This window comes from Aethalodelphis obliquidens, unplaced genomic scaffold, assembly GCF_003676395.1.
Source record: "Aethalodelphis obliquidens isolate GAN/ISIS:26980383/991018 unplaced genomic scaffold, ASM367639v1 scaffold19, whole genome shotgun sequence".
NCBI lineage: Eukaryota > Metazoa > Chordata > Mammalia > Artiodactyla > Delphinidae > Aethalodelphis > Aethalodelphis obliquidens.
Genome location: NW_020837963.1, coordinates 9204796 through 9222708, shown reverse-complemented (window position 1 = coordinate 9222708; position 17913 = coordinate 9204796). Strand labels below are relative to the sequence as shown.

The 17913-nt window shown below is 36.7% G+C and overlaps 1 protein-coding gene across 1 annotated transcript in view; it reads right to left on the bottom strand.

Annotated features, from left to right (window-relative positions):
* Positions 1-17913, bottom strand: part of DCC (DCC netrin 1 receptor) — a 1156455-nt gene that overhangs the window by 327851 nt on the left and 810691 nt on the right. The window contains 1 exon segment of the mRNA XM_027118541.1: positions 693-841. Within this exon segment, the coding sequence (XP_026974342.1) occupies positions 693-841 (149 nt within the window).

Sequence of the window (17913 nt, the reverse complement as noted above, 5' to 3'; positions counted from 1 at the left end):
TCTGGTCTTTCCTATTTAACTACCCACTTGTCTATGTATCTTTTCCCACATGAACTTGAGAATCTGGAAGTAAACATCTCAGTAGTCATATATATGTCACAAAATACAATAGTTGAGTTTCATGTGTCTCCCTTAAGACTCATTTACTCTTACTTTACATGAAAATCTAATTTGTTTATTTTCCAATGTCTGTGCTAACCACAGATTAGAAGCAAAATAGAAGGTAGTCTTCAGGAGTAAAGTAATTCGGAAAACAACGAGAAGTGATAGGTGACGGTCCCATGGTGGGGAGAAGACAGAAATAACATCAAACATATGAATGAAAAAAGAATGAAAAAAGCAATTTGATGGAAGTTGCTGAAAATAAGATTGATCATCCCTTAGGATAAGGACTGAAAATGCAAATACTTTTCTGGAACCACATGGGCTCGTTCAAATGTGGTTACACTGGCCCAGACCACAATATACTCAAACAAAAAATCTGCATCCTTTGTATTAACTTCATCTCATTGCCCATTTGCCTTTCTTACCACCCAAATTCAATTAAATTGCTTAACATTTTCAATAACAGTTACTTTAAAACTGATCAGCTATCCAATTAATGTGCTGGATACTGGTTTATATCAAGAGCCTGCAGATCTCCTGCAATTTCTCCGATAGGCGACAGGAGTGGGGCCCATTCTCTTGCCTACCTGTTCCTTCCCCGTGGACACTTCAGTGCAGAACAATCTGTAACCTTGTACTGGACCATTTGCATAGGCAGGGGGTTCCCAGGTAATAAGAACTGAGGTAGGTGAGGTAGATACGGCTTGCAGATTTTCTACTGGCCCTGGAACTTGCACTGTTTACAAGAGAAATTGATTAGTACAAGAAGGTCCTCTTTCTCAAAACAAACAGCATTTCATCTTTTACAGTTCAAGGAAATTATAGCACCATGTATTATTTTTAGAACCATATGGAATAAGAATATAAAAATATAAGATATAAACAGAAAGTTATGAAATTTTAGAATCATTTCATTTTAAAATTCAGAAGAGGACTTATATTAATCTAAATTACTTATTTCATTTTACGGTTGAGGAAACTGGTCAAGGAGTATAAGTGACTAGGGTAATGGCTGAATAAGAGTGGGATTCTTAATCTAAATTCTTAGTACGGAGAATTTTCCACTTTGCAAGTAGGCCTTTGCCTGTGTATTGCTAACTGCAGAAGGAAAAGAGAAAATGCAATTAGAATACTTGTACATCATGATCCTACTTATAATTCAATAGGCAGCACAGTTACGGTTAATTTACCACATTGTCCTTATTTAAGTCATCATTTTAAAATCTTGCCCAAATCTGGGTCCTTTAAATTAATTTCAGGATTTAATCTTCAATTTTACTTTCTAGTATTCTATCTTCTCTCATAACTATTACTTCACTTAATCAAGGATAAGAAGCTTGTTCATTAAAGAAATTAGATAAACACAGGTCTGCAATCACTTAACCAAAACAGTTATGTCCAGATGTGTTTCTATATCCAAAAATTTTCAGGTTTTAGAAATGTAACATGGTGCATACACAGTGTTTTATGTAACACCCCGAGTGGGGTCTGTGGTAGCACCCTGTTATTAAACCATATATTTGCAGCAAATATATGACATTCACACCAAACAGGATTATTAAAGACTATATATAGCCTAACATAAGGTCAAGTCAGTTTAGGGTGTGAAATGAGTTCAGAAAATCCTTCTGATTTTAGATTTGCAAATTCTGAATATGTGCAGAATTCTTTATTTGTGCCTATGGACCTGAAATTAAATATATGGTTTGTAAATGGTAAATTCAATAATCACATTAGTTACTATAATCTGAAATAAATAAATAGTCTCATCATTGCAAGCGTAACAACAACTTTAACTTAAACATGCTGTGTACTTCCCCCAGCCTTAGATACCACCTAGCTTTGGACAGATAGATATACATTTTTGGCCTCTAATTCAACTCTTGTGAGTTTGAACTTCCATAGCGAAATAGCATATGAAAACTCAGATGACATGACATCTGATATATACTTCTTAGATCGGAATGGAACCTGTGTCTCTGGATCATTTTCGGAATTTGTTCCATGGAACCCAGCTCCTTAAGGCATTACCCAGCTCCTTAAGGCATTTTTTTTGGGGGAAAAAAATACTCACGTCAGAAACATATTTTATGTTGAGACAGGCTGGGACCTGGGCCGGGACCCATTGCTGCAGTGCACCTGGACAAACCTCCCCCCAAGCAACAGAATACAAAGAAACTATAAGGGACTAAAAATAACTGTGCATGTGCAGTTGGGGCAAATTATGGACAAGGATATACAAAAAGACCAAAAAAATTCCCAACTGCCACTTCTGAAGAGCTGGGAGCAAAGACAGGGTGTTGGGAGCAAAAGTAGGGTACTGTGCATGCCCCCTGCACTCAACACCACCAAATGGGTGGGGAGACCACCTAAGACACCCCTCTGGCCGAATCCTTGGACACACCCCTTCCCTCACTCCATAGAAGGAACCAGTTCGCCCTTCCTCAGGGAGCGAGCAAGGGAACCTGTTACTTGTTTTCGCTCCTCCCTGCTGCAGCATGGGCCCCAATAAAGCCTTGCTTGATTGGGGAAGGCCAAGAACCCTGGTCGGTATCAATGTCACCTTCACATATTTTCCCACCAGTCCCCAAATCTGGAGAATCGTTATTATTGACAATTGCATTCTTTTCACCTTAACAACTGATTATTAATAATTTCTTAAAAACTTATTTGGAAGACATTTTATACCTATAGAAAACGTTAAGAATGAGAAGAGTACATAGAACACCCTTGTTCCGTTTATCAAGATTTACCCATTATTAACACTTTGTTCTATAAACTTTATCATTCTCTCTCTCAATTATCTATCTATCTATCTATCTATCTATCTATCTATCTATCTATCTATTGAGATTTAGTTGCACCAATCGGGCTCTCTACCCCTAAATTCTTTAATGCATATTTCCTAAGAATTAACGTGTGCACGAATAATATAGTTGTCAACTTCAGTGCATTTCATAGTAATACAATATCACTAATCGTCATCTGTGTCAACTGACTCAATAGTGTCATTTGTGTAGCATTTTCATCTCTAATTGAGGATCTAGTTTATGGTTAAGTTTGAATTTCTTTACCATATCTCTTTAGTCTGCTTTATACTGAAACAGTTCAAAAGACTTTCTTTATTTTTTAGGACATTTATATATATATATATTTTTTTTTTTTTTAATTTTTATTGGAGTATAGTTGATTTACAATGTTGTGTTAGTTTCAGGTGTACAGCAAAGTGAATCAGTTATACATATACATATATTCACTCCTTTATTTTTTAAGATTCTTTTCCCATATAGGCCATTACAGAGTACTGAGTAGAGTTCCCTGTGCTATACAGTGGGTTCTTATTAGTCAACTATTTTATATATAGTAGTGTGTATATGTCAGTTCCAATCTCCCAATTTATCCCCCCTTCTCCCCAATACCCTGGTAACTATAAGTTTGTTTTCTACATCCGTGACTCTGCTTCTGTTTTGTAAATAAATTCACTTGTACCCTTTATTTTTAGATTCCACATATAAGTGATATCATGCGGTATTCGTCTTTCTGTGTCTGACTTATTTCACTCAGTATGACAATCTCTAGGTCCATCCATGTAGCTGCAAATGGCATTATTTTCTTTTTTATTGCTGAGTAATATTCCATTGTATATATGTACCACATCTTCTCTATCCATTCCTCTGCTGGTGGACATTTAGGTTGCTTCCATGTCCTGGCTATTGTAAATAGTGCTGCAATGAACATTGGGGTGCATGTATCTTTTTGAATTATGGTTTTCTCTGGGTATATGTCCAGGAGTGGGATTGCTGGGTTCTATTTTAATTAATAGAATGTTCTTCATTTTGGGTTTGTCTTTGTTTCTTCATACTGAATTTAGGTTATACATTCCAAGCTGAAACAAAATGCAAGCGATGTCAGTCCTTCTCAAGGCATCACATCCAGAGGCATAAGATCTCTGTACCATCATTCCTGTTAATTTTGAATAGCAGGTCAAGGTACTATCAGATTTCTCCACTGTAGAGTTAAGTGGTCCCCTGCATCCCCCCAGACCCCAGCCCTCTGCTCCATTGCTTACAACTAATAAACAATCTGTGTGGAGATACTACATTGGGAGTATGTTTTTTATCAATGCCTCTAGGTTCTTTGGGTGAACAAGAAACACATGAATGTGTATACACAGGTACACAGAAAAACGTTTAGGTGGATACATATACTCAAATACACAGATCCGTATGCTATTCTTCATGACTCTATAGAGATTCCTCCCATTCCAGTCCATGGATGGGGTCATTCTTGCCTTCCTCATTCTTCTTTTACATGTCCTTTCTTCCAAAGGGAGAACTCTGAGTCCCAAACACTTGTATTTTGATAGACATTTCATGAGAGTATCCCCACGTCAGTACTCTTCCATGAAGCAGTAATTTTTCTATGGAAAATCCCTTATTTCATATACAAAGGAGACTTTAGTAGACATTGTTGAACAGTGGCAAGTCTTGCCTGTGTCAAAGTTTATAGTGATGCAGTTAGAATTGTATTATAACGAAGCAGACGTTTTCTTCCATGGGGAAAAAAAGCAAACTCAAAATTTGCCTGCTGATAACTCTTCAACGAGATTTTCGAAGTACAATATTTTAAATAACATTAGTAAAAACACTGATGACTTGTATACTTCTTTGATTACTTATATACTCACAAAGACAATGCAAACATTTCAAGAAGGGACATTTCTGATTCAGAATCTACTGTTCTTCTATGGAAGGGAGATAGAGAAAGGAGCAGAAACAGCAGTGAGATTGAATGAACCGCTTAAGATATATGTTGAATGTGAGGTAACCAGGATTTTGAAAGTTCACATAGAGCATATTTGTGCAGTCCATTCATGTGTAAAGTATTAACTGAATGTGATTGAATGTGTCCTTTCTAGCTCTCCCATGGCTAAAGTGAAGGGGCATTGCTTACTAAGAACAGGGCTTATTCTGAGAGAAAAGATTCAGATTTTAAAATGGCCAAACTCCAAAGCCATCAGTCCCACTGTGACATGTAACACATTCAAGAAAGGTTTCCAGGACATGTCTGGGCGAAAGGAAGGGGAGGCAATGCTTGGGGAGTTTCTGCTTATCTGTTCTACTGGAGCACAATGGGGTGATGTGAAACAATTTAAAATGTTTTCAATATTTGAGGAACAAAGAAGAAAATGAGTTTGCACTTCACCTGAACCACCACATGCAGAGTCAGTGGCAACTTTGCTAAGGAGGCAGGGGTGTGAAGAGTGCCTATGTCACTCAGAGTTTCCTGAGGCTCCGGGTGTGGCTGGGAGAGAATCTAGAAATGACCCATGCACCCAGAGTGAGCCACCTGAGAATCTGGAAGGACAAGCTGAAAGGGCCACTTAGCATGGTAGGGGCACATGGCGGGCAGGGGGAGGCGGGAGGATGCAAAGCCTGTCTATGACTTTTTGAGTGCGTGGGGATCAATCACTTCCATCAGGCATTGTGGAGAAGAAACTACAGGGATGCTGCAGCTCAAGGCAACACCCCAACAATAACAAACATTAGACCATACTCCTCCCCTGATGATTCCAGCCACGGCTGCTTAGTGTCCTGGCTGTTAGGAGAATGGTCCAAATCCTTCACTGAGTTTCCCAAACAGTAAGAACAGCTGTCTTCTCCAGAGATATGCACAAGGCTAGGTATAGAGAAAGTAATCAATAAATATCTGTCAAGTGAAGGGCTTTATATGCAGTTACCAAATGTTATGGTAAATCACAAGCCTAAAATACATAGTCTAACTCGTTTGGTTTTGTTGATTCAGCATTGTCACTATGAGTGATCAGAACATTGTATTTTCCTAACACACCTGATAAGAACTAAAGCTGCTATATATGTCCGTGTTTCTTGTATACATGAGAGTCTGTGTACACTTTGCCCACAGTATAATTTCTTTAAATGTACATGTGGCGTAGTTACCAGTGGGACAACATCAGGCAGTAAGTACCATAATTTGGATTCAGGACATACCGGTAGTGTCAATCCCAATCATCTGTTCACCAGCTGAATTATTCTCGCTTCCTAATGGTCACTGGACACCATCAGGGAAAAAAAGTGTACTTGGGAATCCAGAACAATTTCAAACAGAGATAATAGATACCGGAAGTAAAAAGGAACATTCAGAGCATTTAGTTTAAGCATTCACAGACAACAGTATGTGTTTTCATAGATTACATTTGACTTGTTAGTGTAAAGTTTCCAATCGTCTTTTTCTGAAAAAGGATTGTATTTTAGAATAAGATAATTTCCTACTTTATGTTTTAAAATATAATTTATTTCATGATCTGATTGAATCGGTAGAGTTTCTTTAATACCCTCATATATGAAGATAAAAATACTATAATCCTATGTTATCATGAATTACATGAAATTAATCTAATTTAATCCAATCCAATATAATCTAATCTATTCAAATGTAAGCAACTCATCAATCAATGCCAGCCTAACCAACTACCTTTTTATTTTTTTATTATATATAAAGTATTGATTAGAATTGTGAACTGTCTAAACCTAAGTAAAAATGAATTATTCTTCCACATAAACCAAAGACTCTTTAGAAACTGAATAATTTAATAAATTTTACAGAGAAATGTCAGTTAAGTGATATATGAGCATTCATTTTTATTTTTTTATTATTTTTTAATACAGCAGGTTCTTAATAGTTATCTATTTTATACACATCAGTGTATACATGTCAATCTCAATCTCCCAATTCATCAAACCACCACCCCACCCCCCACCACTTTCCCCCCTTGGTGTCCATTCACTTGTTCTCTACATCTGTGTCTTAATTTCTATGCTGCAAACCTGTTCATCTGTACCATTTTTCTAGGTTCCATATATATGTGTTAATATACGATATTTGTTTCTCTCTTTCTGACTTACTTCACTCTGTATGACGGTCTGTAGATCAATCCACGTCTCTACAAATGACCCAATTTCATTCCTTTTTATTGCTGAGTAATATTCCATTGTATATATATACCACATCTTCTTTATCCATTCATCTGTCGATGGGCATTTAGGTTTCTTCCATGAGCTGGCTATTGTAAATAATGCTGCAATGAACATTGGGATTCATGTCTCTTTTTGAATTATGGTTTTCTCTGGGTATATGCCCAGTAGTGGGATCGCTGGGTCATATGGTAGTTCTATTTTTAGTTTTTTAAGGAACCTCCATACTGTTCTCCATAGTGGCTGAATCAATTTACATTCCCACCAACAGTGTATGAGGGTTCCCTTTTCTCCACACCCTCTGCAGCATTTATTTTTTCTAGATTTTTTCATGATGGCCATCCTGACAGGTGTGAGATGATATTGCATTGTACTTTTGATTTGCATTTTTCTAATGATTAGTGATGTTGAGCACCCTTTCATGTGTTTGTTGGCAATCTGTATATCTTCTTTGGAGAAATGTCTATTTAGGTCTTCTGCCCATTTTTGGATTGGGTTGTTTGTTTTTTTGATATTGAGCTGCATGAGCTGCTTGTAAATTTTGGAGATTAATCCTTTGTCAGTTGCTTCATTTGCAAATATTTTCTCCCATTCTGAGGGTTGTCTTTTCATCTTGTTTATGGTTTCCTTTGCTGTGCAAAAGCTTTTAAGTTTTATTAGGTCCCATTTGTTTATTTTTATTTCCATTTCATATATACATATATATTTATATAAATACAGATATAGATATACAGTCATATATATATATATATATATATACACACATGCACAGATATATACAGAGAGAGATAGATATAGGTATATACAGTATATGTATAGATATACATACCTGCAGTTTCTGCATGTCTGGATTCAACCAACCTCAGTTCAGTTCAAAAATACAAAAAAAACAAAAAATTCCAGAATGTTCCAAAAACCAAAACTTGAATTTGCTGTACTGTGGCAACTATTTACATAGCATTTACATTTTACTTACAACTATTCACATAGCATTTAGATTGTATTAGGTGTTATAAGTAATCTAGAGATATTAATAATTAATCAAGATTAAATATACTGGAGGATATGTGTAGGTTATATGCAAATACAAATACTACCTCATTTTATGTAGGATACTTAAGCATCTTCAGATTTTGGTATCAATGGGGGAGCCCTGAAATCAATGCCAATGAAGATACTGAGGGACAACTGTACAGACATATGGGCATACCTTGGAGATACTGTATATTAGGTTCCAGACCACCCCAATAAAGCAATTATCACAATAAAGGAAACCAAAATTTTTCATTTCCCAGTGCCTATAAAAAGTCATGTTTACACTGTACTGTATTCTGTTAAGTGTGCCTTATGTCTAAAAAAAATGTACATAATTTAAAAATACTTCATTGCTAAAAAATGCTAACTATCATCTGAAACCTCAGTGAGCCATAATCTTTTTGCAGGGGGAGGGTCTTGCCTTGATGTTGGTGGCGGCTGACTGATCAGGGTGGTGGTGCTAAAGCCTGGGGCAGCTGTGGCATTTTCTTAAAATAAGACAACAATGCAGTTTGCCACATCGATTGACTCTTCCTTTCACTTGAACACTCAGAGGTCATTCTAAGGTTATTAATTGACCTAATTTCACTATTGTTGTGCCTGAAGGAATAAGGAGGCCTGAGGAGAGAGGGAGAGGGGAGTGGCCTGTCAGTGGAGCAGTCAGAACACATCCAACATTTATCAGTTAAGTTCACCTTCTTTATATGGGTGCAGTTTGTGGAACTCCAAAAGACTTACAAGAGCAACATCAAAGATTATTGATCACAGATCACCATGACAAACAGAATAATCATGAAAAATTCTGAAATATTGCAAGAATTACCAAAATGTGACATAGAGACAGGGAAGTGAGCAAATGCCATTGGAAAACTGGTGCCAAGAGACTTGTTCAAGACAGGGTTGCCACAGATCTTCAATTTGTAAAAAATGTAGTGTCTGCAAAGTGCAATAAAGCAAAGCACAATAAAATGAGGTCTGCCTGTATATAGATAGAGAGATAGAGAGATAGAGAGAAAGAGTTAATCATCCAGACCAAAATACCACCTGCACGTGGGACATTCTTTTTCACAGCATTCCTGGATAGTGCCAAGACTCTGTTTTACTTTGAAACTGAGTTCCCCTAAAACTGAGTTCCTCTGCCAAGTTTATGATTAACTCCTCTATCCAAAACTTTACTCCCTTTCTTCTCCTAAACCTGTTCCCCTCAAGACTGAGCACTATCAAAGAAAAGGGGGATTGAAACCATGTACAAGCCCCTGTGCCCTTGTCCTTTGAAGTAAAAGGCTTCTGCTTTAGTCTCCCAAGCCTCCCTTGAGTCTCAAAAGGCTGGCTCAAGAGTTAATCATTAGCAGCCAAAAATAAATAAAATAAAATTAATTAATTAATTAATAATAATAAAAAGAGTTAATGATTAGGAAATGTGAAGACGTAGAAACAAAGAATAGCTGTTGGGTCAGGAAACTGGTAACAATTTAGACTATAAATCTGCCACAGAGCAGAATCACCCAACTCCCAGTTCCCTGAAAGATACAGATGAAGGCCTGACACACATTCCTAAGTTGTTTTTACAGGAAGCACACCCCCACCACATGAAAACTGCTGACCGCAAGCATGCAGACCCTGGACCGGTTGAAAAGAAGAAGTTTGATGATGCAAAACTTCACCTTGAAGCCAACCAATTCGAGAATTCTGCATGAGCTGATCAGACACCCTGTGGCCCCCTCCCTCACTTTGCCTTTAAAACCTCTTCCCTGAAAGCCATTGAGGAGTTTGGGACTTTTGAACATGAGCTGCCCATTCTCCTTGCTTGGTGCCGTGCAATAAATGCTGTACTTTCCTTCACTATAACCCAGTGTCAACAGATTGGCTTTACCGTGCAGGTGAGAACAGAGGCAAGTTTGGTTAGGTAACAACATAAGCTATTACATGCTTACTCTTCTGCACAACAGTACTATAAATTCAAATTCCTGAATTCCCTAATATTTTCCTTTTGAATTATAGCTCTAACATCGGCCTGTGGATAATATATTGTGTTTTATGTTGATTGTGGAAATAGGCATATGTGCTTGTGTGTGTGTATATCTGTATATACACACACAAGTACATATACATATATTGATATATATATATGTACTTGTGTATTTATTCAGACCTATGTCTATAAACTATATTTATACATAACTTACACACTTTTCAATAAGTGATTCATTATATGCATATTAGAAAGAAAGAAAAAGAGGAAAACGGAAGACTCAAAGATGTTCAACAATAGGAATCAGATGTGAAATCAATACAGTTAACAGCTTCAGCCTTCCACTTCATTACATTTTAGCATGTCAGTCAAGAGCCTTAATGGGTTTAACCACTCATCATTTCCAAGATGTCTTTAATAATCCCCACTGATCCCCACAGTTGGACAATAATTTTGTGGCAAACTGCATCTAATTTCTCTCCATCTCTATTCCAGTTACCTCTTTCTTCAAAGAATGGAAAGATTTCAGAATAGATGCATAATCTATGCAAGTAACTCATCAATCAATGTCAACCTAACCAACTACCTTTTTAAATTTCAATATTGCATTACAGTAGAAATTCATTATAACACCTGTACCTAAGAACAAATTAAATACCTATGCTAGAGTAAATGAGCTGTATTACATGTCACTATTTGTACTAGGAACAGGAATTTCTGACTATATATAAGTTTATAGTGTAACAGGGTACTTTATAATGAGTTCTTATTGCATATTAACCTAAAGATGGCATATAAAGTTGGCTGAATCTTTAATAAGGCATGATTTATCACATATAATTATACTGATGACAGGATGTATGTCTGTGTTCTATATATGTATGAGTAGGTAAGTGGGGTGGGGGGAAAAATATTACAGTTTAATGAGCTACTTGATTAATTAAGAAAAGAGTCAGAAGGTACGATTTCTTGTCCCTACTCATGATAGAGACCAGTCATTGGCATCAAAGACCAAGGTGTCCATGGACCCCCTGAAATTGTCTGCATACTTTCAAAAATGTAATATGTACATTATTTGAGTTGTAGGGTACAAAGTTTCCATCATTAAGGTCTACAATTTCCTAAGTGGTAGCTCCCAGTGGATTAGATAATATCTCTGATTTCTTTTGACTCTGAAAATCAGTGACTCTATCATCAAATCATTTGTAGTGCTTATTAATTACTTTATAATGGGAAATATGGCAATAATTTCACTTTAAAATAGATATCTTCAACTTTTAATAAAATGCTATACTGTTTCATAAGCTGAAACATTTGTGAAATAGATGGTTCTATGTCATTTTGCAAATCATGGGTAAATCAAATGCATTTGAATTCATCTGGTTTAATTCATCAAATATTTTAGATTTTCCAAATGTTAGGACTTCTGATGATCAAAAAATCAAACAGCATATACAAATTAATACCCTATTTTATTTTCCTTTCCTTTCTCTTGCTCTGTGTCTATTCTAATATCTATTTGTCTACCTTCCTGACTTCTCTGTTCTGTAATTTGATATTTGTATTGAGCATGCTAAATTCCAAATTATGATTTATCAAATATATGCTTCTAAAAATGGGGGTTTAAATAACGTCTTCCAAATAAGAATGTGAATATAAGGTTTTCATGGAAAAAACTTTAGAAGGATCAAGACATGTCTCTGTCATCACAACACTGAATGAGGCTGATATCTTTTCACCATTATACTGATGTTTCGCAGCTGGTAGTCCGAAATGAAGACAAATGTTAGTGTCAGAAAATACCTAGTTGAACGTTTGAATATTTAAAGTCTTTTCAAAATAATTGCTTAGTACAGTGCTCCTAAATCATTAATTTAACAGCCACCAAATACTTTTTTTTTTTTAAGAACTAAAGTAACTGTGCATTAAAAAAAAAAAAAAATCACATGTGTTGTCATTCAAATAATGACCTATAATTCACATGTCTTCAATTCAGGCCAGAATTCTGAGGGTGAGTCTCCCTTCTTATTCATGTGCTAATACAAAAATGATTCTTAAGTCCATTTTTAAAAATGGATAGCAAGGGATCTAAATAATTATCTGTGGTGATCCAAATGGATTTAGGCCACAAAGCTCTCTTATTTAAGCAGCAGCTTCCATTTCCAATGATATCCTCACTGAATGTGTTTCAAATGCAAACCATTTCTGAAACTATTTGCATTTATTGATAATAAAGTGCATGCTTTGATTGCCTCTTTGATTTTTTTTTCTCCTGTAGTTAACAGCTTTAATGATATTTCTATGAAATCTGTTTCTATTCTGCAGGGGGACTGCAACATCAAAAAGCCTGCAGGCAATGCAATTATTAACATAATAAAACCCTTCTTGACTGAACTATGCACAGTTAGGAGATATGACAGTAGTTTGGCAAGGAAGAAGCACAAACTGTGGGGTAGGTTTCTATTACAAAACCACAGGAGCCTGACAAGATTTGGTTGGAGGAAGCAGTTATTACCTGAACATTTTATTGAATATTTTTGGTTTGAATAGGTGCTATCTGCTAACTCACAATATACTAAACTGTGTCATTATGTGTGCGTATATGTGTCTGCATCTGTGTGTCTGTAGACATACATATATTGATGTATCTATATATATATACACACATATATATAAAATATGTGTGATTTATGACTTACATATTACTTATATATATAAACATGTATAAATGCTGATATATTAAATAATGGATATTTTTTGACAGCATAGGAGGGAAAACTTTAATGATTCTCTCTGAAGGAAAAAAATCTTAAAAGAAGTGATTACAGGGATAGCCTCAATGTAAGGTCTTTTCAGTGGAGTAACAGATTTTTCACTAACACCACCAAGCAATAATAACCTTGGTGAAGTACATAGCTTATGCTGAATTTCACTTTAGAACACAAACAATGCCTAGAAAAGTAAAATGTAGTGGGTAATGTAGATTCCTGACCAAATGAGATTTCAAACCATTTAAACTGGAGATTTCCTCTCCCGTTGCGGAGCACAGGCTCCGGACGCGCAGGCTCAGCGGACATGGTCACGGGCCTAGCCGCTCCGCGGCATGTGGGATTTTCCCGGACCGGGGCACGAACCCGTGTGCCCTGCATCGGCAGGCGGACTCTCAACCACTGCGCCACCAGGGAAGCCCTAAACTGGAGATTTTTAAGTACTGTCAAAGGCAACTGTTTTTAATGAAACAGCAAAATTGCCAAAAATATAATACTGAAGTTAAAAACTTAAAGTTTCAGCCAAATGTGCTTAAATTTCCATATTATTGAAGGCTTATTGTCATGTAAACCTAATCATAATGACTTAAAATTTTTTTTTCCCAAAATAGCTTGGGTCTCCTTACTTTCCATTGTGATTGAAATTTCTAGATAAAAGTAACAGCTCATTTTAAAGTCTAATCACACTCTTTATGTGTTTATAATACAATGCTTTCTCTAGTACTGTGAAATATTTAATCATGTAGAAACTTTTAAGGAACTTATTAGGACAAAGAAAACACACACAAAAACAAACAAACAAAAAAAACACCTCTCTGGACTGGACGGATGATGAAGTATATAAGAATGCTAGAAATAGACCTACTGATGAAGTATATAGTAATTGAGGATAGTTATGGGAAGTTTGGTCAAGAGTGTTTCTTGAACAACAGTTGAAAATTGCACTGATGGAAAAAGGAAGGACGGGAAATTCAGATGTGAAGGAGGAATCGAGTGAGTCAGGGTCAATGGGTGTGAATGAGTTTAATGAGTAATGGCCTTGATAATTGCCTTTCTGGAATAGAATTTACAAGTTGGTCAACAGAAAGAAAAACACTAGAGAATAGTTTGGGGAAGGCTTTAGATGAGGAAGTCGTTAAGTAAAAATAATGAGAATAATTCCAAAGTGAACTAATTAATGATGGCACAGTTAATCAGGAAACAACCCACCAACATGAAATTATCAATGATTAAATTGCTTATCTATTTTATTAGCATTATCAACAAATCAAAGAGTGTTCTACTGATTTCTAAGAAAATGTGTGTCTCAAGATGCTTGAAGAAAGTTAAAAAACTCATCCATTTTTTGCAAGATGTTTGCCTCTAGAACTTCAGTTTGGGAACAAATGTTCACAAAAGAAAAAAAAAAATTCAAATGAGTTTCCTAAGAAATTGTCAAGAACTTTTGAGAAATTCCAAACAGAGATAGTGGAAAGGTGAAAACTATCACTGTGATACATGGTAAAAAAAAAAAAAAAAAGAAAATACCCCAAATGGGAATGAAACACCTTAATTTTGAACCCTGGATCAAAAACCCCTGTTCTCTATTTAATAATACTTTATCTTTAGACCAGACTACCTTAACACTCTGCATATTATTTTCTTATGGGTTCATAATTTCTATATAACAGGGCTGTTGTAGAAACTGTACTGTAAATGATGCTATTATAGAAAAGCAAGTCTTCAAAATAATACAGTAATTAATATTATTGTTACCTGAAATCAAGTCCCTTAAACATTTCCAAATTTTGCTTCCCTCATCAGACAATTGGAGGAATAAGTATTTGCTCCTCTTAATTCTCAAGATTGTAAGAAGAACACAAGGAGAAGCTGTATGTGAAAAGGAAACAGTAAGCATAGCAGTCCATACCTGCATAGCGTGTAGCATGAGTCCTGGCCAGGATTATGTCTGTAAACATAAGTTAAACCTTTCAACCTTCTCATAAATACTCCACACAGTTATTTTGTTATTATACAGACCATACACGTACGTTTAATTCTTATAGAAGAGTCCCAAGCAGAAATCCCTAGGAAGGGCACAGGTGTAGGCCTCTTGCTTGTTTCACGCTTATTTGAGACTCGTATACACTTCAGGATCGTACTTCTGCACACAAAAAAGTCAGTTCTCTATAAATATTATAGATACGCATCAGAGAATCAGGTGTTTTCAGCTTAAGTGCAACCCAGAGTGCTCCCCATGGTGATGATGTAACTAAATCTCAGCAACCTTTCTCAAATTTGGCTTGTATTTATGGTCGGTATGGGAAGAATCAATATTTGACGTCTGTAGTTTTAATAGAGTCAATAAATGACATGTATGGATTGCTTTTATAAAAGAGCCCTGCTGCTGTGTATTAGAGGAGAAGGAAGCAGCAATCTTTCCTCCAGCAGTCAAGCGACTAGGTTTTTCTACATAACAGCGAAAAGATCCTACCTTAAAAGATAGGGGAAGAAATGTATTGTTTATCTACCTCTAGGCTTTAAAAGATAAGTAACAGCCTTGGGTAAACTGACTCTTTGTGGAGGGACCATAGTTAGAGAAGAAATTTAGAACTCTATTCTCCTAACACATAGGTTTCACAGAAGTTACCGATCTGGGCTACATCCCATCTAATAAAAGTTTGGTGAGAGAGACTAACAGTAAAGAGTGTGGCCTCCAGAATAGGAGACCCTGGGTTCAAATCCAGTACCCTTGCTCACGCTATATAGCCAGGGTCAATCTACTTAATGTTCTTGAGCTTAATTTTTTTTACCTTAAAAATGGGGTTGGGGCTTCCCTGGTGGCACAGTGGTTGAGAGTCCGCCTGCCGATGCAGGGGACACGGTTTGTGCCCCGGTCCGGGAGGAACCCACATGCCGCGGAGCGGCTGGGCCCATGAGCCATGGCCGCTGAGCCTGCGCGTCCGGAGCCTGTGCTCCGCAAGGGGAGAGGTCACAGCAGTGAGAGGCCCACGTACCACAAAAAACAAAACAAAACAACAACAACAACAACAAAAATGGGGTTAATACCAACACCTACCTCATGGCTTTGTTGTGGAGATTAATAATAAATCATTTATGAATGGCATCTAGTACCAAGGAAATGCTCAATAAATATTACCAATTTTCACAGTGTGCCGGACATCATGAGAATCAGCAGTGGAAACAACGAAACCTTCCTTAAAATTTAGTCTAAGGTGATGGGGCCACAAGGAGCTAGGAGAGGTCCAGATGAGGTGGGAGAGATCATCAGGGGTGAGACCATACTGGGCCTTAAAGGCGTTAGGAAGATTTTGAGTTTTAAGACTCATCAAGGTACTGATAGACTTAAACATTTTGTACTCTGTCCACTATACAAATTGTGAATTGAAGGGGGCAAATGTAGGTGTTGGGAGACCAGTTGGGAGAGTATTCTATAGCACAGAAGAGAAAGGTTAACCGCTTGATTTAGAATGATGGTGATGGACATGAAGAGAAAAAGAGGGATTCAAGAGCTACAGGGAAGGTAAAAACAACAGCATTTGATGGGATTGGAGGTTGGGCAGTGAGAGGAGAGATGCATCAAGAATGACTCCTGTATTTCTGACTTGCATAGCTGGTTGTTCTTCATGCTGTTCACTGAGATAGCAAACACTGGATTAAAGCGAGACTGGGCAGGTGTGTGGGTGTGGTGTGTGGGCAGGTGAATATCACAGTATTGGTACCCACAATGGGGTCGAGGTTCTTCACTATATACAGAGATATCTGGCTGGGTATTTATCCTCAGATGGATAGTCATAACCTATTATTTTTCTTCATCTTTACTTCTCTCTTAATTTCGTGGGCTCTGGGCTAGACAATTTCACACCCTAGTTCTGTGAATGGCCTCATCACAGACTTTTTTTCTTCTTTCTTTATTTCTCCTGCAATTTTTTCCTTTCTTTTTCCATATATAGTCAGCCGCTTTTTAGGAACATTAGCTAGTCTCCAGATTTTGTGATCATCTGTTTGTTCTATTCCCACCTAACTGAGCTCCTCTAAACCCACACTTTGCTCTTTTTTAAGGCACTCAAAATAATTACCCCAATTAACAGATCAGACTCTGCTAAGGCACTTTTTTCCAAGCAACGTATATACGTGTTGAGGAATTTTGCTCCATTCCGCTCCCGATACTTGAAAAAAAGAGCTCAAGAAAAAAATATCTTTCCTTACAGTGGCAACAATAAAAATCCCAATAACAATGAACCTGGGTACACATGTGACCTTGACAATACTGAAATTAATATTCACTTTGCGATTCCACTGACATTTATCACTGAGAAGCACCTTTAATGCCCTTACACATACACGCGTGCAAAGGGAAGATTGATCATTGCACAGGGCAGAAAACCTAGTTGTCCTCTATCTCTAAGAAGCATCTAAAAGGCTCCCCGTCTGCTGACTGAACCACCCTGAGGATTAAGTTTATTTTACTTTATTTTATGTTCAGTATTCAAAAGATAAGAAGTTTATTAACCACATGGAAGATTTGGGCTTGTTCAGAGATAGCAGCAGGAAGACAGTCTTCAGCAGTAAATCATTTCACAGAAGTTAGACAATGACTTTAAGTAAAACTGAACACAGGGACACGGATGTACTATTCTGTATCCAAAGATTCCTTTTATTTCCCCAACCCCACCTCCTTGGCTTAAATTTTCATTTGTGCCATAAAGTTTCAGACCAATAGGAAAGAAATGTCTTTGACTCAAACATTCAAAGGCCATTGATTATAATGTTCAGTAAATCTGGAGTAAAATAAGGAAAATAGGGGTTAAACATGACGTTATTTAGATAATATTCAGAAATATTTAAGAAGACGGATTTGTTTAACCATTGTATTTCAATAACTCCAAAACTCATTTTAATATCAGATTGGCAATCTTTTTGACTTCCTTGTGGCTGGGTATAAGACATAGGGAATATATCAAAGTCGTCCCTGTCCAGTATAATGTGAGGCATGAATACTCATATGTAATTTGAATTTTCTAGTAGCCACATTAAA